The sequence below is a fragment of the Mya arenaria genome, chromosome 12, assembly GCF_026914265.1.
Source record: "Mya arenaria isolate MELC-2E11 chromosome 12, ASM2691426v1".
Classification (NCBI taxonomy): domain Eukaryota; kingdom Metazoa; phylum Mollusca; class Bivalvia; order Myida; family Myidae; genus Mya; species Mya arenaria.
Window position 1 is genome coordinate 22,359,277 of NC_069133.1, and position 23,785 is coordinate 22,383,061.

At 36.1% G+C, this 23,785-nt stretch overlaps 2 protein-coding genes across 3 annotated transcripts in view; both read right to left on the reverse strand.

Annotated features, from left to right (window-relative positions):
* LOC128211400 (uncharacterized) overlaps positions 1-23,785 on the reverse strand; it is a 49,108-nt gene that overhangs the window by 4,781 nt on the left and 20,542 nt on the right. The window contains exons 5-6 of the mRNA XM_052916149.1: positions 22,575-22,673; positions 2,949-3,014 (exon numbers count right to left, since the gene is read on the reverse strand). Coding sequence (XP_052772109.1) covers positions 2,949-3,014; positions 22,575-22,673 — 165 coding nt within the window. The remainder of the gene's footprint in view (positions 1-2,948; positions 3,015-22,574; positions 22,674-23,785) is intronic.
* LOC128211399 (uncharacterized) lies at positions 9,417-17,070 on the reverse strand. 2 transcript variants are annotated; one of them, XR_008257279.1, is made up of 2 exons: positions 9,749-17,070; positions 9,417-9,453 (listed from the first exon to the last, which is right to left on the reverse strand). XR_008257279.1 is itself a non-coding variant. In XM_052916148.1 (2 exons), the coding sequence occupies exon 2, from the start codon at positions 16,171-16,173 to the stop codon at positions 10,351-10,353; it is 5,823 nt and encodes a 1,940-aa protein (XP_052772108.1). In that variant the 5' UTR covers positions 16,174-16,442; positions 16,738-17,070; the 3' UTR covers positions 9,417-10,350. The 2 variants fall into 2 exon arrangements, 1 of the variants encoding a protein (XP_052772108.1); XM_052916148.1 differs by having other exon boundaries at positions 9,417-16,442; positions 16,738-17,070.

Genomic DNA, 23,785 nt, shown 5'->3' on the forward strand with positions numbered 1-23,785 from the left:
AAGGATAATCGTTTTTTTAGATATTGAGTATTCTTAACATTGTTGAACTTGACCTTTGACCCCAAAACCTAGAGGTTCATCTACTGGTTAAGGGCAACATACATCTGAAGTATCACGGTATTTTGTTAAACAATTAGTTATTATAATGTAAAACCGACCATCTGCCAGAAAAAACTAACTAACAACATTTGTAACCTGAATTTCTATGTGCATTCGTAATGTGATAAAATGTTTGTCTTTTTTTCCCTAATAATCTGTGGCGATCTTGGCAGTAAGAGCCTACAACATGCTATAAACTGTTATTGGTATTAATGACAAATTAGTCCGGGTTCCAAGTCCTCATTTTTGAGAAAAAAGTGTCCGGCATGATATACAAATTATTTTTATATGTTGTGTTAGGAGAATGTCTATTGTTCATGAAAAGTGCCTTTGGCCACATGGCGGCTTTTGCGAATTTGCTAAATTCAAAATGGCGTTCAAAATGGCCGCCAAAATTTGTAATATGAACAAATGATAGGTTGTTAAGATATTTTGAAAGTAAATATTAAAACCAAATCACTTTTAAATATATACATATACTCATTTCTGTTCCGATTCAAGTTTATTTACATTTTATAATTTTAAGGTCAAGGTCATTTTAGAGTTCAAAATGCTAATTTTGAGAAAAATACACTATCGGACTTGCTTCTTTCTTTTCTTTTTTAAAAATGATAATGTGTATCAAGCTTATATATGTACCAAAATGAACTGCTATGTATGTCCTTTTAATATTTTATTTTGAATTCACCCTATATGCTGTTATCATGAAAAAATTCAAAATGGCGTACAAACAGTCAATATTCGGAATAAGCTAAGAATGATAAAAACAGATGACTATTATAAATTGCCAATTCAGTAAAGATGTAATGTTTGAATATAAGGAGAAACATTCTCGTGGATATGACTTCTCTCACAATGTTCTTCAAACTGGAATTCAATCATAACTACTTCAAGGTCAAGGTAATTTTTTTCAAGGTCAAATATTAAAATGTACCTGAAAAAATGATTTTTCCTGTAATATTGTTGATTTTTTTAATTTATGTGTAGTAAGTGTCAAAAAGTGGCGGCAGAATTGCAAATTGTATGGTCCTTTATTTTTTAATAATATTAATAACGTGAAAGTTTTAGATTTTGTTGAATAGGTGCAGATTTGTGTACAGAGTGCCAAAGGTGTTGATATTACTGTAAGAGTCTTAATAATAAGGCAAATTGTGCAAGTGTTACACTCTCAGTCTTAGTCAATAATGTATCTAAATGCATGGCATGCATCTATTTCATAATATGTTTCATGTTACCATGCATGAATGATCTCTTCAATGTCAAGGTCAAGTTCATTTCAAGGTCAAAATACAAATACGCCTAATTCTTGTATCTATAAGATATCATGTCTATTGTTTATTTTCTTCTCTTTTTAAAGTTTACTATTGCATGTTCATTAACAACGTGTGAGGGCACCCAAATACTATCATCATGAAAGGTCGCAACTAGAGCTGTCACAGGAGTGATGAATACCCCCAATGCCGCCTGGACAAAGGAATGGCAAACCATTCCTTTGAAAAGAGGCCACAACTCCAATGTTACTGCACACTGCATCTTCTTTTATCATGCATGTATTGTTTTATTTAAATGTGTTGAGTAATTTAGAAGTTACACTGCTGACAAGAAAAACTAGCTGATGCTCTAGCTGATCTCTTCTGGAATATGACATCTAGAGCATTCACGAGCTTTTCTTCAAACACGATCATCATCAAATTTTACAAGTACATATTTGGGCTTGAATGCATCCTTATCCACCTGGGAATAAATCCCGGGACTGTTCCTGTAGCCGAATTAACAAGTCCATCTGACAGGTCAATATTTGTAGTAAGCACTACTGTGGCAAATATGCCATACTTAAGTTTTGCTGGTATTCCACTGGCATCTGGTTCAAATGAAGCATGCTGGATTTGTTTTGTTTGTTCATCTTATCAAGTGTCAATTACTTTTAAGGTAAATATTTGCTCATTTAGTTTTTGAAGGATCTATCGAACTTGACCTGTATCTTCTGATGTTACACCTGTGTACCAAAAAATGTTCAAATCTGTCAAGCCTTTCATGATTTATCATCTGGAAACCATTTTTCTATTTTTAGTAACAGTGACCTTGACCCCACCAGCCCCAATATCGAACTTGATCTGTATCTTCTGATGTTACACCTGTGTACCAAAAATTGTTCAAATCCGTTTAGCCTTTCATGAGTTATCGTCCGGAAACCGTTTTTCTTTTTTAGTAACAGTGACCTTGACCTTGGCCCCACCAGCCACAATATCGAACTTGACCTGTATCTTCTGATGTTACACCTGTGTACCAACATTTTTTCAAATCTGTCAACCTTTCACGAGTTATCGTCCGGAAACCGTTTTTCTATTTTTAGTAACAGTGACCTTGACCCCACCAGCCCCAATATCGAACTTGACCTGTATCTTCTGATGTTACACCTGTGTACCAAAAAAATTTCAAATCTGTCTAGCCTTTCATGAGTTATCGTCCGGAAACCATGAAAACGGACAGACCGACCGACCGACAGACCAACCGACAGACTGACCGACCGACAAGCTCACTCCTATATACCCCCTCAAACTTCGTTTGTGGGGGTATAATAAACTCTCCCTCCATACCAAGTAAGGTCAGAATTTGTCAAACCTAACTAAAAATATTCAGTTTCATAAATGACTTTGAAGCTGCCCGCCTGCCCAATCAACAACGTACACCATTCTAAAAAATAATTAATAATAAAAAAGGACCGTTTTTTAAGATTAAGATAGACGCAGCATAAAATCATTTTTTTCATGTACATAACACAATTTTTGAAGCAACCCTCCCCATATTATTTTTTTAAGGGCCAAGAAATCGATAAAAGATATACTTACCAGGACTGTTCTTTTCTCCAATATGTACAGATTCCGCTTTATCGATTGACACACGATTTGGCAAATCTTTAAGAGAAAGAAAATAAAAAGGTTTAAGCTTTTGTCAAGGTTTCAAACATCATGATTTTTACAGGGGCTACATCAACTGAATACTGGTACCTAACATAGTCTTTTTGGTATGCTAGAAAAAATATCAATCATGTTTTTCCGGTCCGGACTGAAAAATCCGACCCCCGGGCACGCCGCGTTACCGGTAACTCGGAAAGCCTCGTTACCGGCTTACGGGCGTGCCCTCAAGTTGGATTTTTCTATCCGTACCGGAAACACATGATAGATACTTATACTCTACTATGCAGTGAATATTTCAGCCAAATGAATTAAAATTCTTTCCATCGTTTCAGGAGTTTAAGAGCAGACAAGAAAATTTATTTTTAACCCTTAAATTTAACCTTGACCAAGATGTTTTGAACTGATTATGCTCTGCACATCAGCTTGATTGGTAAAACTTTGGCCGAGTAATTTTTTACTCAGCATATATAAACTAGAATTCTATGAATAAACTGTCGGGAGCGCCAATAATTTGTCTAGTAAATGCCACCATGACCTTCACCCTTTTTACCCTTAAAATCAAAAAGGGAGATCTACTTTCCATAACCAAAGTGTATAGGTTTAAGGAAGCCACACCAAGTTGTTCAAATACAATTGATCAGCAACAAAATCGTAACACTGATGATTATGATGCCAGGCAAACTCATGCCTTTATATTATGTGTCTGTCATAACTCAAAGGTGACACAAAAATGGCTTTTGAACTCTAAGTCTTAGTTTAACCTTGACTTTAAAGGTATGTGGCTAGGACATTGCCTTATACATTGGCTGAAAGAGGTAAACCCTTTTATCCATTGAGGAGTTATGGTTTGACACAAAAAAAGAATCTTTTTTAGGTCAAACAAGGGGCTTAGCTCTGTTGAACCGTAATTTAGACACATGCAAATTCGTCCCTTATGTGAATATTTTTCATGAATTCCTCACACATGCGTGACAAATTAGTATGAACATGTCACAAGTAGGTATTGTGAAAATATCGAGCCCTCTTTCTTCGCCACCTCTTAGTACTGACAACAATTTTACAAACTGTTTATCGTTCATTTATTTAGCTACCAAAGGCTATTTATTCCATGAGAGCTCTTGACCAGCGGCGGTAACATTGATTGTATCAGTTGGAAAGTGTAGCCTTGCTCCTTGATTTTATTTTTGTACTGGGTCTGTAATGACAGTTTTAGCCCTTATAATAATCCGAATACATTTTTGATGGTTTTGTGATAAGCACTCTAGTTAGTTAACAAATTTTCTAATGGTGGTAGAATTGTAATTTTCAAGAATCAGGAAGAGAATTTAATGTTTTCATGTTGCCAATTTAGTCTCGATCATCTAGACGCTTGTATCCGGGTCTATATCGTTCATTAACTCTAATTAGAGCGGCTGCAAGATTGAGCCGGTGCTTTGATAATTGTTACGATCGAAAAACGCGGTTATAAGGGAAAATGCTACATTCTACTAAACAAATTAGCGCTCGTAAAAAAATAACTATTTTTTTTAGATGGTGCGGGCGCAATGGATAAAAAAATAATTTTATTTTTTTTGCTTTCTGAAGAAATAGGTGTGGGAAATCTGATGAACAAGTTATTAATTTGGTGTGGCCTTAAATAAAAGGGGCACATAAGGAACATTTCTTTGGAAATATTTAGAAATCTGGCCAATGGTATCTAAAGAGAAGTTTTTCAAATTTTTCCATATAGACATATAGTAAAAACTAGACAGGCCTCGGGCAACTTTTCATTGAAGGAATTTGATAGAGGGTCACCCAAGATATATTTCTGTAAAATTATTTTCAAATTAGTCAAGGATTCTGGGGAAAAGATATACATAAAGTGAAAACTAGCCCCGCCCACTAGTCGGCCATGTTCTTTACAAATCGAAATAGGGTGAAGGATTTTGATGGAGGCGGAATTGTTTTTTGTTTGTTTCAGGTTTCCCCTACCCTACCTAAAAAAACTTTTTTTCCCATTCCCATAAAGATTTTTTTTAAAAAAGCATACACTGGGCACTTTTTATTCAGGTGTTGTGCTCAGGTAAGCTTAAATTACTGTATATATAAAAACAATTTCTGTGTAGGACCAGTTTAAACGGAAGAGCAATTGCCCTTGACAAGAGAGGTACAGATAGATTTTTTAGAAACATCAAACTGCTTGTACAATTTGGTGTTATGTCAAGGGACATAACTGAAATGTCAAAATAAGCATTAAACTTAACCCTAGCATGTTAAATAAACAAAAAGTCAATTAGGTTAGAAAGGTAGTAAAAATTCCACATTCAGATTTTCGATTTTACACTTATCTTTTCTTGGGGCCGCTCTATTTCATCATAGCTGTTTAAAATAAGAAATTTATGAAACACACGGCCCCTCCCACACACATACACACACCCACACACATGGTTTGCATTAACCATTTAAATCATACCATAAGTTTAAAGTTCATATACAAGTTAGGTGCCATGCAGTACAACGTCCCCTACCTGCTGATATACCGGTAATTATCTGAAATTTTACTTTCTGAGTTAAGATGTTTATGCCAGGCACCATGGTCTAATACGAAAGTGCTCTGTGACCTTTGCCGGTCGGCTGCGAAATTGATCTTGCACGAGACACATTTTTATGTTAAAGTTAACATTTGTGCGAAGTCATTCAAAAATTCCACAAGGCATGGCAAAGTTATGCCCAGACACAATCAACACGTCATTATAGTTTTATAGTGGAAATTAACTAAGTTTAAAGTGCACTGTCTTTTGACATTTGAGCTTTGGACCATGGTCTTGATAGCCACACACTGCCTTGATGTGGTTAACACATATGAAAAGTTATTTGAAAATGGGTCCATGCACCATGAAGTTCTGCACCAGTCAATTGTATCCACGACCCCCCCCCCCCTCCAGGGTAGAGCGGGGGATATGGGCCATGTTTTTACCTTCCGGGTAGCCCAGCATTTCCAAGTGAATGCGGTGGTTTTGTTTTCACTCAGAGATATCGAGTGTTAATTCATACAAATTTGCCACACATGTGACATATTTATATGTGTGAAAATTACAACATAGCTCAACATTTATTTAATCCAGACCTGCCTTGCTAAAAAGCCCATATTCAAAGCGGGCAATCACTGGTGCCAATTAGTTGAAAATGTAGGTAATGTTTTGTTTCCTTCTCAGAGGTTAATAGCACAAAAATAAAAAAATGTCTTGTGTTAAATGTAAAAGTTTTGATCAATATTTTAGAACTGTCTAGACTATCTGAAAACTTGACCTTTATTTGCTACTTGTTGAACTAGTCTCGATTTTGTGAATGCTGTAGTTCTAATCCTTAGGAAGTTGTGCCAATGCACGAATGTGGTGCTCATTCACTGATTTTAGGCCTTTATTTCAATTTAAAATCTATTATCAGGGTTCTATTTCTGAGTGTAATGTTCCTGGAATCATGTAGTCCAGAACCCGAAAAATAAACATTTCTGTTTAAGTGACATTTATAAAGTATTTGATTTTTTTTACGAGTACCGCTGTTTTCTTATTACTTCTTAAGGATGTTTTGTGTATTTAATATTAAAGTCATGGTTTCAGTATAAGATTGATACGAAAGAAATTATATTCTTAATGGTTTCTACTTTTTCTAAAGATTAATGAACTTGACACCCCTAATCTGTAATGTAAGTTATATATAATGGTTTCACTCATAGGGTTTGTTAAAATGGATCATTCCGTTTTGGTCACGTAATGTTAGGGTACATATAAGTAGCGAAAGGCATAGAAATGATTAGTTTGTGTCTCGACGCTGATGGGAGAACATCACGTACATATATAGAGAAGCTTTGAAGTATCTTTTTGTACTGTTTAGGGCGGGTTCTGAACTATTGGAGACTAGGAGAATTAAGGTCAAGCATTGCGCTACAGCTTCTAGTTTCCAGGTTTGGACATCAGAGGGATCCCTTTTTTGGCCTCTTAGTAAGCCTGAATCATTGCGATACAGACGGAACAGGGTCAATGGTTTGATTCCCTGTAGGCAATACAATTAGAACTGTGACTTTTACTGATATATTGTTAGCTTAATTGGTTTATAAGCATTTTGTATGCTGGTCCTGTTGAAGTTATAGCATAGGTATTGTAGTGTTTCTGTTTGTGCGTTCTTTGTGTTGGAATAATCAAACATTAATTCTTGAACCATAATAATTATTTCTAATCATTTGGTTTTGTAAGCAATCATTGTTAATCACGTGTATATATTACTAATTTCATTCTTAATTTTGGGACAATGCAGTCCGGGAATAGGTTTGTAGTTTAATTTAAGGTAGCGTGTCCAAGCTAGTTAGGGAAGAAACGTTACATGAGTATATATTTGGCGCAAACATTTCAATTAGACTTGTACAAATATTTATATCTCTTTTATATTTCAAACATAGTTTACATGATGATATTACAATGTAACAAGATTGACTACCGGCTAAATTGTACGTTATCGCTAGCAATACTTTAAATTGGGGTTTGGTTTGAGGACATGTAAAGAGTGGGGTAACAATGCAAATATGAGCCATTCTGAGAAAATGTTTCTCTTTGATCAGGACTGTTTATTTTTTAGAAATATTTAAATTTGTATTGGATTATATATGAAGATGTGATATACACTTACCAAACCATATGAGAAGATCAAGCAAAGGAGTGTTAAGCAAATGGAGATGATCAACAAATATGTATCTTTTTGTTCATAAGTAAGTTGCATCCACTCATCACTATGCACATGTTCACATTGGATTTTTTAATAAGGCTACGTTACCATTAAATTTTATATAGTGATGTTTCAAGTTTCAATAAATTAGCTTTCAAAATTTCTTGATTTATTTTTAAATAAATAACAAAGGGCCATAAATATGACAGAATGAAAAATTGGAGATATATAAAATTTCAGGAAAGAGCATATTGTTGCGAGTTAGTTTATGAAGTTTTAAGTTGTTATCTTCAATGTTTGTAACGTTTGTAGGAAAAAATATGTAAAGTGAGTAATTTTTGAAAAGTTAAAAAAGCCATAACTATTACAATATTTAAGTTTGTGTTAAATAACTTGTCATGAAAGAGCATATTGTTACTGTGAGTAAGTGTATGAAGTTTGAAGTCAATATCTTCAATGGTTGTAAAGAGACAGGATGGCCATGATGGCACTGAATCGCTCACCTGGGAAAATAAGAAAAGCACTGCCTATAAACATTTGTTGGGTAGTACGCCCAATTGACATGAAATAAGTCATTAGTCGGCTCGGCGCTGCAGCAGGAAGTTGAGATTATTTGTTATTGTCAAAGGTATAGTCTAAGATCACTACTTACCAAAAACCTACTTTCTAAGATCAATACTTACCAAAAAACCTAAAGCTTAACTAATAATTTGTCAATAATTATCGTTTGGAACTCTTTTGAAAAATTCATTTTTCTTAAAGCATTAGTAATGCTTTTAGCCATAAAACATCCAATTTCCAAATGTAAATATGAAAAAAAAGCGACAGCAGTCTTATATCACTAGTTTCAAGACATTTACACAAAGATTGGTCAATTCAAAGACATAAAGAGAAAAGTTGTCAAAATGGTCAATCTGTGAGGGCGCAGCTCTAAGCAAATATGTATGCTTTCCATTTACTTGTCCATTTAATCTAGTCGACGTTTTTTGAACCTTTAATTCGATTTAAAAATAAAACTTAATTTTGATAGAATATAATGTACTCTGGAATCCAACATCAAACTTGGTTAGAAAATTACTATTTCTTTAAAAGTAAACAAGAACAGTTACAGAAATGTAACCTATGACACTGTTCGGTCATATGTTGATGGATTTATAAATACTAAGATATATGCATCATTTAAGATGATATCTGCTAGTTTCATGAGCTTTGAAGATTTGGTATAAATGGGTAGAAAGTAGCTGATTTCTGATTGGTGATGTCAACTACATGTACAAGGCATGACCTCAGTATTTCTTACAAGATTTTAACAATATGGAATTTCACACTGCATAAAACTTTTTCAGAATTTCTGGAAGTTAAAGTATGTATGAATGATTTTCCTATATCTTAAATACAACTTGAGAATTTTTTTAATTTTAGATAGACTTTTAAAACAGAAAGTCGGCCATTTTTTGTTGTTGTTGTAGTTCAATCAAGACGCCTTGTTGTATTTTTGTAGATGGTAACCCAACCAAGCTTCCTGGGAGTAAATTTGACTCAAGTTATTTTCGAGGAAATGTTTTTTTTAAAGAACAACAGGAAGTTTGCTCAGGGCTTGACCCCAGGTGTACCGGACCGCACTATGATGTGATAATCGTTGGGGCCAGCGAGTAGAACCAATGACAATACCATCAGTAAACAACAAAGAACAAAGTCAACTGCCCAATGGTCTGTCGATTTATTTGTGTGGTAAATACTGAAAATACAAAAAATGATATCTACTAAAAAACACATTCTCAACAATATTTCTGGCTTTTACACATATTGAATTAAAATAGTTTTACATAAAAAACCAAAAAATCCAAAATACAAGAAAGGACCAAAAATTAAAGGCCTACGGACGAAATTAACCAAGGTACGAACATGTTTAAGTACGAATTAACACAAAAATTAAAATAACAAAATATGGGCTAGAAGAGCCTTTGCTTTCAAAATAAAGTGGCCAAACTATCAAAGAACATGAATAATTATTATATACTGCAAAAACTTACACCATGCATCCCATGGAGCCGAATATAAAGGAACGAAAGATTTATCATTCAGCCACCATTTACAGTACGTCAGCAAATGAAAAAGCGGAAGACAGAGCAGCGGAAAGTTAAACAATTACCCAAAAGTTTGAGCGCAAAGATCAATGAAAATACTATCAAGAGTTACCTCCCACTAGCGGACACCACACTCCCCACCTGATATCGAAGATATCACTTAAGCAACTAACAATAATTTTCCTCAAAAATGTACCATAAAGTTAATCTGGACTTGAAAAAACAGAAAACCAAAAAATAAAAATACAATCTTATATAACAACTAGTCTTTACAAGGAGGTGGTCTTCAAAATTAGTAGAAGTAAAGTTACACTATACTTGCTTGTATAGATACAAAACAATTTTCAACAAAAATAACAATTTAACAACATGTGCATGTAACTATAAGACATGTAAGGTATTAACTGTTCAATATACATACAATCATGAAGTTTATTGATTTATCTTGCACTGAATATTTGCGCAAAACTGTTCTTTTACTGTTCAAGTATACCAATTCACTGATTCAGTCTGTTCACAAAATTCACTTCACAACAATAGTTACAAATTTAATGCCTAACCAGAAGTACTGTATTAACTATAGGCCTAACATAAAATGTTTGTTTCCCATCCTTCACAACACAAATCTCCACTTTACGTATCTTTCCATCACTACTAGGAAATAGTCTACTGATCCGACCTAATGGCCAATAGTTTCTAGCAACTTCATAGTCCTTAAGCAGAACTATATCATTAACCTTTACAGGTGTACAATCAGACTGCCACTTAGTTCTAGTCTGCAGTGACTGAAGGAATTCTTTCCTCCAGTGTAACCAAAACTGATTCGCAAGAAACTGTACACGTTTCCACTGGTCTTTATACAAAGATTTTAGGTTCATGTCATCAACAGGTTGTTGATCTGTATCTATTTTCATGGTCAATAGGGCTGATGGAGAAAGGATTTGCGGACAGTCAGGGTCAGAGGACACTGGAACAATAGGGCGCGCATTAACAATTGCACTAACTTCCGCCATAAGGGTAACAAGAACATCATGGGTAAGATTGTGGGTGTTTGAGAGCATTGACTCCAATATCCGTCTAGAAACCCCAATCATACGCTCCCATACCCCTCCCATATGTGAACTGCAAGGAGCGTTAAAGATCCAAAGGCTGCCCGACTTAGACAGGAAGTCCTTAACCTGGCCGTTCTCTACATTAATTGTATGTACCCCAATATGATCGGTAGCTCCAACAAAATTTGAACCCCTGTCAGACCGAAAAATCTTGACCTTTCCGCGAATCGCAATGAAACGACGGAGTGCATTTACAAATGCAGAAGAAGACATTTCATCTACTACCTCAATATGTACAGCGCGTATAGACAGACACGTGAAAAGCACTGCCCAACGTTTTGATGTGGCCTGTGAACTACGTGTTCTACGAGAAACAACCTGCCAAGGGCCAAAGACGTCAACCCCTACATTAGAAAAAGCGGAGCTCGGCTCTGTTCTCTCTGCTGGCAAATCTGACATTTTTTGGGTTTCAAACCTACCCCTGAGTTTCTTGCATGTCACACAGTTAAAAATGAGTGAAGAGATAGCCCGTTTACCACCTATAATCCAATAACCGGCCTGTCTAACTGCACCCTCAGTAAGCAAACGTCCTTGGTGATGTACCGACTCATGAAAATGCCTAATGACCAATTTTGGTACATGACCAGTAGCAGACAAAATAACGGGATGTTTTTCTGCTAAGGGTAAACTACTCTGACGTAGACGACCACCTACCCGGAGTAACCCCATATCGTCAAGAAACGGATCCAACTGTAGCAACTTACTGTTAGCACTAATTGAGCTTTCTGACCTCAAGCAATCTATTTCTGACTTAAAACTTACAAGCTGTACTTCTCTAAGTATAACTATGGTAGCTCTAGAATTGCTCTCTAAAGAACGAATGCCTGAACAACTATGCCAACCTCTACACTGAACAAGTTTTTTAAACGACAACACAATGTGTACAAGAAAACCTATCGCCAACACTAACTTGGTCCATGAAGAAAAATGCTCAAATCTACATGCCCCTAAACAACTTTCTTCCATAACTTTGGTTGTCATGGCAACTATACTAGTACCTCTAACTTCAGAGTCTGACTGGGGGTTGACAAGTGGATAAAACTCTGGTAAAGGTTCGCCTTGTACATTTAGAAATTTTGGACCTAAAAGCCAAATGCTCTCATTAAGCTGAGCAGGACTTGCACCACGACTTCCAATGTCTGCTGGGTTTTTGTCCGAAGGAATGTAATTCCACTGTTGAGGGGAGCTAACCTGTCGAATCTTCTGAACTCTATTGCTAACGTAAGTATAAAATCTACGAGATTGATTGTTAACGTACCCCAACACAACTTTGCTATCGGTGTAAAACCGTACTTTATCAAACTTAACCCCTAGGTTTTCTGTAACTAACATACAAATCTCTGTCGCTAAGACAGCAGCACAGAGCTCTAAGCGAGGAATTGTGTGACTCTTTGAGGGCGCTACTTTAGCTTTTCCAAGAACAAAACTTGACATTTTAGAATGGTCGTCAATAGAACCAACGACATACGCTACTGCAGAAATTGCTTTTTCTGAAGCGTCTGAGAATATTTGCAACTCAAGTTCTCGCATATCAGACAAAGACATTGTGAAAAGTGACCTAGGTACTCTAACACACTCCAGATCATTCATACTGTTGAGCCAACGATACCATTTGGTTTCAACTTCAGGGGTTAATGGTTCATCCCAACCTACATCACTGGATACTACGTCCCTCAGTATCAATCTACCTTCTAGAATAAAAGGAGCCAAGAAACCAATAGGGTCAAAAATGCTATTAATAGTTGACAAAATACCCCTTTTTGACAACGGTTTATCTTGTACCTGACTTGGGAATAAAAAGCAATCATGGTTCAAATCCCATACTAACCCTAAACTGCGCTGAGTAGGGAGACTATCTAGGTCAAAATCAACCTGGTTCAAATCCGAAGCCAAGTCCTCCTTTGAGAAGTTTTTCATGACGTCAGGTGCATTAGACGCAATCTTATGAAGACGAATGCCAGATTTAGCTAAGCTTGACTGAGTGCGTTGAAGCAAATCAGTTGCCTCTGAGACAGTACTACATGACCTCAACCCATCATCTACATAGAAATCTCTCTCTACAAACTGAACTACATCGCTATCAGATTTCTCTACGGCCTTTCTTAACCCATAGGTAGCTATAGCCGGGGACGGACTGTTGCCGAATACATGCTTTCTCATACGATACTCTATAAGAGGCTTTGAAGTGTCATTATCCTCATGCCAAAAGAATCTCAAGTAATTTCTATCATTCTCATGAACACCGAAACAGTAAAACATTTGTTCTACGTCTACCGAGACTGCAACTAACTCACATCTAAATCTAAGGAGAACACCGAGAAGACTATTGGTCAAATCAGGGCCTTGCAGTAGTACTGAATTCAATGAAACCCCCTCATATTGTACTGCCGAGTCAAAGACCACCCTTATCTTATCAGGCTTTTTCGGGTGATAGACCCCGAAGATGGGTAAATACCAGCATTCTGTAGCATTGTCTAACTCAGGTGCTTTTTCAGCATGACCATTAGCAAGCAAATTGCCCATGAAATCAACGAAATGTTGTCTTTTAAGGGGGTGTTTACTCAAGTTAGTCTGAAGACTTTTAACCCTAAGAAGAGCTTGGGATCTGTTGTTAGGGAGTCTAGGCCTAGGTGTTTTGAAGGGAAGGGGGGCTGACCACCTATCATTTGAATCAAGGACAAACTCTTTGTCCATAATGGACAGGAAATTACGGTCATCTACTGACATAGACGCTTTGTCATCATGACGGACATCAAGAGCGAACACAAAATCGTAATCATATGCTGGCACGTGATTACGATCAACATTCAATGTACATGGTCTAAACAGAGTATATCTACCATTGTCTATTACATACGTGGAGCTGCACTCAGACACAAACTCATCCTTAGATTCGGACACATGTATTTTGCTATTACATGGCGGAAGAAGCGAGGCTCGCCCGTCACCCACAACATATGTTTTCTTAACATTGACATCTGGGACTATGTGAGCATTTCCTAAGCAGACTTCGCCTATTACAACCCAACCAAGGGGCAGACGCTGTGCAAAAGGGGAGCCTTTCGGTCCTAAGCGTTGATCTAAGACGTGATGTATGTCTGTGATGTCTCGGCCAAGCAATAACAGCATGTTTGCATTGCTATCTATTTCTGGGATTAAATGAGCTATATCTGACAAATGTGGGTGATTGGCTGCCACACTCGGGATAGGAATTTCATTCCTATTACTAGGTATGTCCTGACATTCTATAACAGTGGGAAGATCAAACTGTACACTTCTGTCAATAGATTCAACAACCAAATTGTCTAATTCTCGACCAGATTTGACAGAAATACCATTACATGAAGACATTGTATATTCAACAGATTTTCCAGTTATATTAAGTAACTGAAACAATTCTGGTTTTGCTAGACACCTATTACTTTGCTCATCAACAGTAGCATAACATTGAACATAATTATCTGGATTATCTTTAGTGTAAACATGTACAAGCATTATCTTAGCACAAGATTTTCCAACAATATCATCACCACAAATTTCAGTACATTTACTAGCAACTTTCTGCTTTTGATCTGTGGATTGTCTGTCATTTCTCCCGGCAGATGAATACTGTCTCTCCCCACCATGCTGCTTCTGTGAATCTTTACAATTACGGGCCTGATGATCTCCAGAATAACACTGATAACACAATTTATTTTCAAACAGAAACTTTTGCTTTTCTTCTTCAGACATACACTTGAATTTTTTGCAATCTGCAAGAGAATGCGGAGCACCATTATGCATTAAACACTTATCACGCGACACACTAGATTCACTATCATCCTGAATTCCTGTTTTAGCGGCTGCTACGCGACCATTGGTTGTTGCTCTCTGATACAGGATATCACGAGTCCTATGTTGACTTGGTTCCTTCGTCTTCTGGGTTTCGTAGATGAAACTCGGGTCATTGTATATAACACTGAACTTTTTCACAAAGCTCACGAAAAAGTGAAATGGCGGGAATGGTACAGAATGGTTTTCTTTATATGTTGATGCGTGAGTGATCCATTTTTGCTGTAAGCTGTGAGGAAGTTTGTTCACCACAGGGTTGACTCCAATTGAAGAATCAAAGTAAGACAGGGTCTTGTCGTACTTTGGGTTTGACATAAGTCCTTCGATCTCTTGTAAGAGGTCTGATAAGTCATACAACTTGGCTCTTTCTTTATTTGTTAAACTTGGAAAAGAGTGCAGTCTATTTGTCAGGGAATTAAGCAAACTTTCAGGAGCTCCGAATCTTTCGTCTAATCGTAGCCAGATTTGACTTAATGCCTCATCTGAATCGTGCAGGTACGCTGTTCTAAGGCTTATTGCATGTTTCTTGGAAACAGAACCTAAGTATTTTATTAACAAATCAACCTCCTCCCTGCTATTAACAGCCATCTCATTGCTGACTGACTGAAAACTTGCTTTCCAGGCTTGGTAGTTCTCACAGGCGTCGTTGAAAGTGGTCAACCTCGACAAGATCAGATCCTTCCTTAAGAGAAACTGTGCTGTGGCGTTAGATTCAGTGTTCGGTGTTTCTTTCTTGGACGTATGGAGAATGTTTTCACCCATTTGACTGTTGAGATAGTTACGAACTTTAGAAGTAGGATCTTCTTCATTGATTTGAAAATCCGTAACTGAACCCTGCTGAGAACCAAACATCAGATTGGTTAGTTCACTTGCCTCTGTGGCGAGTGCCGCTGCTTCTCGTTTCAGTTTTAAAAGTTCCAAATCGGCATCAATGTTTGCTTGTTTTTTCTTTAATTCTATCTCTTTTTCAGCAAATTCAACATGCACCTTAGCTGCCTTTGCTTGGGCAGTTTTCTGAGCCACTAAACTATGAGTTGAAGAATCACTGGGACACTGTGACATAGTGTCAATCTTTTCTGATTTGATTTTCTTTATTGTTCCCAAATACTCATGGACCCTCTGTTCGACATCAACAAATGAATTGTCCAATCTTGTAATTTCTCTTTCACTCTCTTCTATCTTCATTCCTTCTAAATATTTCATGTAGACGGCGTATGCAGTTTGTACACCTTGATGTAACCCTTTACATTGTTCTTTACACTTATTTAGTACAGAAATTGTACTGTTAATGGACAGGCCACTATTTCCTGAGATATATTCTTCTAAAGCTCTTACAGATCTGTTATATTTGCCAAACAGTTCTTTACTACGTTGTTCATACAATTCCATGGCTTTAGGTGTTTGTCTTCTGACACTTCTTGTTTCCATGCGGGAATAATATTTCCATATAAACGTGATGATACACAGTTACTTGTGATGATACACAGTTACTTGTGATGATACACAGTTACTTGTGTGATGATACACAGCTACTCGGCTTGCATGTAACCTGAGCATGGTTATTTACTGTACCGGACCGCACTATGATGTGATAATCGTTGGGGCCAGCGAGTAGAACCAATGACAATACCATCAGTAAACAACAAAGAACAAAGTCAACTGCCCAATGGTCTGTCGATTTATTTGTGTGGTAAATACTGAAAATACAAAAAATGATATCTACTAAAAAACACATTCTCAACAATATTTCTGGCTTTTACACATATTGAATTAAAATAGTTTTACATAAAAAACCAAAAAATCCAAAATACAAGAAAGGACCAAAAATTAAAGGCCTACGGACGAAATTAACCAAGGTACGAACATGTTTAAGTACGAATTAACACAAAAATTAAAATAACAAAATATGGGCTAGAAGAGCCTTTGCTTTCAAAATAAAGTGGCCAAACTATCAAAGAACATGAATAATTATTATATACTGCAAAAACTTACACCATGCATCCCATGGAGCCGAATATAAAGGAACGAAAGATTTATCATTCAGCCACCATTTACAGTACGTCAGCAAATGAAAAAGCGGAAGACAGAGCAGCGGAAAGTTAAACAATTACCCAAAAGTTTGAGCGCAAAGATCAATGAAAATACTATCAAGAGTTACCTCCCACTAGCGGACACCACACCAGGGGCATAATTTGAACAAACTTGGTGGAGGACTACTACATGATGCTACATACAAAATATCAACTGTCTGGGCCTAACGGTTCCAGACTAGGAGATTTTCAAAGATTTCCCTATATAAGTATGAAAGAAACTTGTCATACCCGAGGTGGGGCCAGTTTTGACTGACACCAGGGGGCATAATTTGAACAAACATGGTAGAGAACCACTAGACAATGTAACACACCAAATAACTAAGCTCTAGGCCACTTGTTATTTTGTCAAAAAGTTTTTCTTTTCAGTTGTTATGGCAACAAGAGTTTTGCATGGAATTCCTTTCATTGAACAAATTTGAAAGGGCATCACCCATGGAACATCCCCGTGAAGTTTCATCAACATTGGCCAGGTAGTTAAGGATGAGATGTTGTTTAATTAAAGCAATTGTTGATGCCAGACACCTGGCGACGGACATAGACCGATTACAATAGCTCACCTTGAGAACTTCCGCACCAAGGTAAGCAAAAAACATGAAAAATGTGAATGGACAGACTGGGCGCTAACTATAGGGCATGCACAAATTTTTGACAGGCCCTTATAAAGGTCTAAATAATTTCAAGTGGTTCAACTAATACCTATGGGACAATAACACTTCATGAACATCCAGATTTTATCGTGATCAACATTAAGTTCTAGCAACAAAAAAGTTCTAGCAACAATCTAGACCATCAGATTTTGATATTTGTTCAGAACTTCTTAATTAAACACAACAAAGTCAATCATATGTGGAACTTCATTTCCATTGATTTTGATTTTACATAAATAAATCGCTGAAAAGAAAAAAAACTGACCATACTTAGCGTTTACCTCCATTTATAACTAATTCATTATTGGCACATCAACAGAAGATGCATTGGATAAAACAAAACGTTGTGACTACAACTATTTCCCGCCATGATATTGTCACAGGTTAGACGTGTACAAAGTTTCATGAGAGTTTCATTGAGGCCATGTTAAGTAATTTGCATGGCTTTTTCAGACCATCAAGGGGCATAATTTGGCAATTATTATAGTCAGCTTTAAAAGCATTGCATCTCATGTGCCTACCGGTATTATCACTGGTGACATATGTACCAAGTTATGTGTGATTATCGAGTTATGGGCATGAGAAAGTGTTTGTATGACTTTTTTCAAATTATTAAGGGGCATAACTTAACAATTTCATTGAAGGATCTCAGTTGTAAGTTAGAAAATCATAAATTTGTAGGAACATAAATGGCAATATGTTATTTTTTCATATTCTCAAATTTTTTAAATTAAAATACTGACAAAAGATAAGCTATACAAATATACAGCAAAATAACGAAAATATGACACTGTTTTTTAACATACGCCTAAGATCTATCATGAAAGGCTTTGCTACACACGCTTTGCTGTCGCGTATAACATGTTCACAAAGTCTAATGCAGGGCTTCTAAAATTTTGGAACCTCAATCAGTCCGGACCCGGCGACAACCCAAAAAGACCTGTTCAAAAGTCTGATTACTTGGAGATGTCACACTTTTTCGCGACATCTTTTCTGTCAATATTTTTTCGCGTTGTCTCAATTCCTAAGAGGGTTCTAGAGCCGCATAGCGGATTCAGATAGTCATGATACAAGCTTAATTCAATTGAGATTCTCATCGAGTTCTGCGGCGTTTCTAATAAGAACGATTGCGATCATAAATAACTGGCTGTCCGGAAGCGGTCAGACAACAAAAAGTGAAACAGTATTATGATTTATTTGCTTAATGCATATACAGTGGGTCAACATTCAACTGATACTCTTGAATAATAATATATATATATATCTAGATTTATAATCTGGGCTATAAGTGTGATATCGACAACGATTTTTTCATTACTACGAATTAAAATGACGTAAGCGGCGCACTCAGCTTCCAGACTATGTAGTTAATCAAGCGTGTCGCTGTTGATATCCTATATATGACTAGGTTTGGGTTTTAATGCTTTCATGCATTAACGATGACATATGCATTTATCTTTAAAACCGTTTTTAACCAGCAATGGTTCTTTATGACAATTTAAATTTAAAAGAACAATTTAAATTTAACAGTTTGGTAATCAACAAACGGATACCATGCAATGATCAACGACGACATAGCATATTCATATTGCCATGTGAAAATATGGACCGATTTTAACACTTAATCAGGATAGCTGCAAGCACACAATTAACACATAGTTTGTTTAATTGTGTCTTCTGCGACCTACCAATACACGTGATTGGACAGATTGCAAGCGTCTGCTAATAAACAGATAGGCTATAGAGTGATCAGTGTAGAGGAAAATGCAGCTGGTCACACTAGTCTCATGGTAACCACTTTTATGACCTATTGGGGGTAGTTTTGAATGTGTGAATGACCCATGAATATTTGTGCATTACAATTTCTGCAACTTTTACTGGCCTAGTCGTTTTGGACCAAAATTATTAAACAAGAGGCCCAAAAGGGCCTATGCTCTACTGGCATGGCTCTTGTGGCATTTTCAATCCAGAGCATGTACGTTTGAGTAATAGACAACAAATATATAGTTCACTTTTTGTGTTTGGGTTAGCTGAAAACGCTGCACGTTCAACATCTGAGGACAGGAAGTGTTGTAAGCAGAGTAGTTGCATGAACTATTTTAATATGTGCCAAGTAAAGGTAATCTGAGGGTAAAAAATATTTGCTTTCAAAACTGTACTCATGGTCAAAACTTCATTTATGTAGCTTTAAAAATAAAAAGCCGGTCAAAGGTCAATGTCAAGGACATCCGAGGACAAAATTAATGCTTGTTTGCAAAACTGTTCACATGGTCAAAATTTCATTACTGTAGCTTTAAAAATTAAAAAGTAAGTCAAAAGGGGTGGGGCCAGCTTTTGCCCAAGGGGCATTATTTCAAATGCTTTCAAATGCATCATATGATGCTCCACAACAAATATCAAAGGTATGGGCCTTGTGGTTTGAAACAAGAAGATTTTGAAAATATTTCTTAAATAAGTCTCTAGGAAAATTGTGACACCCAGGGCAGTGCCAGTTTTGACCCAAGGGGCATAATTTGAACAACCATAGTAGTGGACCACTAAATAAAGCCTTGTTCAAAATAGCAACGATTTGGGTGGGGGTGGGGTGTTGGCAGAAATGACCCCAAGGGCATAATTTGAACAAACCTTCACAAGCAATAGTGACTTTACATGTAAACTTGGCTAAAAATAGACTTCGCTCATGTAGACTTGGCTAAAAATAGACTTAGCTAAAAATAGCATTTTTTTATACTTTCAAGACCCATAATCCATGCATGCATGGGCATATCTGGCTGGTTTTCAAACGGAACCGAGTTCTAAAGGATATCTAAATACTGTACAAGTTTCATCGAGATACAATCAAAACTGAAGACTGTATCGTGTTTACACGATAGCATTTTTTATACTATCAAGGGCCATAATCTAGGCATGCATAGGCGGATCTGGCTGGTTTTCGAAAGGAACCGAGCTCTACTGGATATCTAGACACTGTACAAGTTTCATCGAGATACAATCAAAACTGAATACTGTATCGTGTTCACAAGCAATTGTTTACAGAAACACGGACGCACATACTACGTACACATTACCATCACATAAGCTCTTTTGGCCTTTGGCCAGTAGAGCTAAAAATGAGAAAATTTCGGACCAATTTTTTTACACTATTTGAAACTGAAATCAGACCGGTCTGGCTTGGTCAAAATCGGTCCAGACCAGCAAATTGCCGGTTTTTAGAAGTCCTGGTTTAATGTGAATATATTGAATGTTTAAATTAAGGCAAAAAAAAGGCTGAAGTTTTTTGCACCATCTACAATGTACGGTGCTCTCTTCAGGCCAACGTGTCTTCGCTCTTACACAAAGGTACAAAAGGATGAAGGCAAGAAAAAAAAAAGAAGTAAGTTACAAAGTTCCTTCTCTTCGTACTTTCGTACCTTCACCTTCTGTTCTAGAATCATTGAAGATGGCTGATCATAATTTGTTAAAATTGCAACTTGCAGGTATATTCATGCAAGGCATTCTTGTCAAGAAATCCTCGCGCTTATATCATTGAAAGAGAGCAGAGAAATCAGGTAAAATACTTTCATTTTAACTCTTTCACAGCCAACGTTACCAAATGATATCGCCTGTGCTAAACCTGTAATTTAGCGTCTCAAGAATGTTGCATATAGGAAATAAACGTTGCTGTATGACAAACATTACAAAATTTTCCATTTCACTTAAAGATTATGACAATCATAGCACGGCTGTAATTATGTGCCATTAATTACATTATACATGTTTTTTTTTTTCAATATCATATTATATCTTGTTATATTTATGTGTTAAATTACATTACTCATATTTAGGAAAAGCATTTGCATTAGATTATTACTTTCTTCTTATTACTGTTCTTCTTATAATTAGTAATTATTGTTGAAGATGAAATGTGATTTTTAGTTGTCGAAGATTTGTCATTTGGCGCATTTCAAGAACATCACTTTATTGAGAAATGACGCTTTGTGCCTCTGCTTGTAAATAGGCGCTTTAACACTTTATTATAATCTTATTCAATATGAAACATTTTTTTACTAGAATAGATGTTTGTCTTTATCATTGAATTGAACAGGCTGAAGCTTTACTGGTATATTTAATTCACATTATTAGCAATCTTTAACAAGGTATATTTTATCAAAATCATTAGGCCTAAAATAAATTTGTTTGGTTAGGGTTACATCCTTTTCAAAAATAGGTAGGGTAGGTAGGCTTTTTTTTATTTTTTTTATTAGGCTTTATATAAGAATGTCATTTTCATCATTGGAGAATGGTGTTAAAGTTATCTTCTGTATAAGCATTGAAGGTTTTAAACTACATATTGAAAAGCAATTTAAAAAAAAAGATTTTTTTTTTAGTTTTTCATATTTTTTTTTTGGTTTTTCATATTTTTTTTCAAACTGACTGTAAAAACGGTAGGGTCGGCTCCTATTCCGTAGGTAGGGTTGGGTAACCCGAACCACATGTATTTTTTGTTAGGCCTTATCAAAATCTTAACTGTAAAGGGATTGGGTTATAACAACTATCAAAATTGAATCTAAATTTTGTGTAAACTTGTTTATGACTTATGACCATGATTAGTCAACTTATTTTTAAATGATTGTAAAGCGCTTGTGAAAAATGAATGGCAAAGGAACTAAAGTAAAGGCGGGAAGGGATGAAGGCGATGGAGCGAAGGGATGAAGACCACACAGCAAAGTTACTTTCGCTCTTTACATCCTTGTCTTTTATGTTGCTTCTTCACAAAGCACGATGGCCCGAAAAGAACACCGTATTACAACGCCAAGGCTATAACAACCACTTGACTCTGTTTTTCGACAGACAAGCTATATTTGCTCTCTGTTCGGGGAGCACAGAAACTGTTTTTGCTTTTCATCCTCTATTTCATTGTTTATAACAATTTATTTTTTGATGGAATACATGTATGCTCTTTTAGCATAAAACCATTTCTGTTCATTGAAGGTTTTTGTTTTCTACTGAGATTTTGGAAATTAAAAGGAAAATGTCCCTACCTACATTCACCAATGGAATCTATGTTTTGGAAATATCTACTTTAATATGACCATCACTAAATACTTACTTTTCCATGCTGAACTGCTTGTTTTAGGTCTTGCACCTGTATCCCCACTTTCATTCAATGATGTAGTTGGTGATAGATGAGGATAATCTTTTGTGTAACCTGAAATACCACTTGTAATAGTAACTGCATCCATTATCAGAATTACCGAAGTTATACAAAACAAGCACAAAACAATATATATATCTTTCCTATATTGGAATATTGTTATAATTGATCTGATAAGGGATGCAAACGAATATTATTCGATTGAACGTTTGGTATTCGAATGTCAAAATCAGTATTGGAATATTCAGTTTGTTTGTCTTTTTACAACAATTGGCCCCTAATGCCAAAGGCAAGGATGAAATGGCACTACACTATACATGCATCATATATGTCAATTAGGGACATATCATCTGGTACCTTAAATTTTAAGTAATTTTACAATAACCGAATGGGCAAGGCCCAAGTGGGAGTATAAATAAACTAACCAACCAAACTTACAATAACTGGCAGGGATAATTCTAGTAAGCGATTTTCGCGATTTCTCGCATAGAAATCGTCTAAATCTCATCAAAATCACATAAATGTGACATATTCTCGCGCTGGGTCGCAGTTTGTTTATTTTGTGCATTTTCACATTAGTTTTTCTACAAATTAAAGCATCACTTGCCGGTATCTAAATGTTATTGACAGCGGACAAATTGCTTCCCCTACAATGTATTTATCGAATACCTTTTTCTTTTGAATGTTTTGATCGATATCATCCATGCCCTTGTTTCCAAGCGTTTTTGCGACCCGGTTTGTTTTTATTTACGCGGGTTACCACTGCATGTAATAAGCGTCTACACTATCGGAAGCGTCAAAATGTCAAGTCAAAAAACGTTGTTTGCTTTCCTTGAAAAAAAAAAACTCCCGACCAAAACAAAACAACAGCTTCGGATGTAAACAATAATGAAAGGCATTCATCACCCAAAAAAGTAAATGTTCATTTCAACAAAAATGGCTCAAATCATATTTTTGGCTTAGGTATGATGAAAGTAAAGATCAGATGTACTGTGAACTTTGTCGAAATTTAAAATTCACAAATACACTATCACTTGGCACAAATAACTATAAAAAAAAAACAACTCTGCAAAGACATGTTGTGTCTCAAGACCACAAGCATGCAGTATCTAACCCATCTGACAGGTCTAACTTTGAGGAGGCAGTCCTTTGCGCAGACAGCAAGG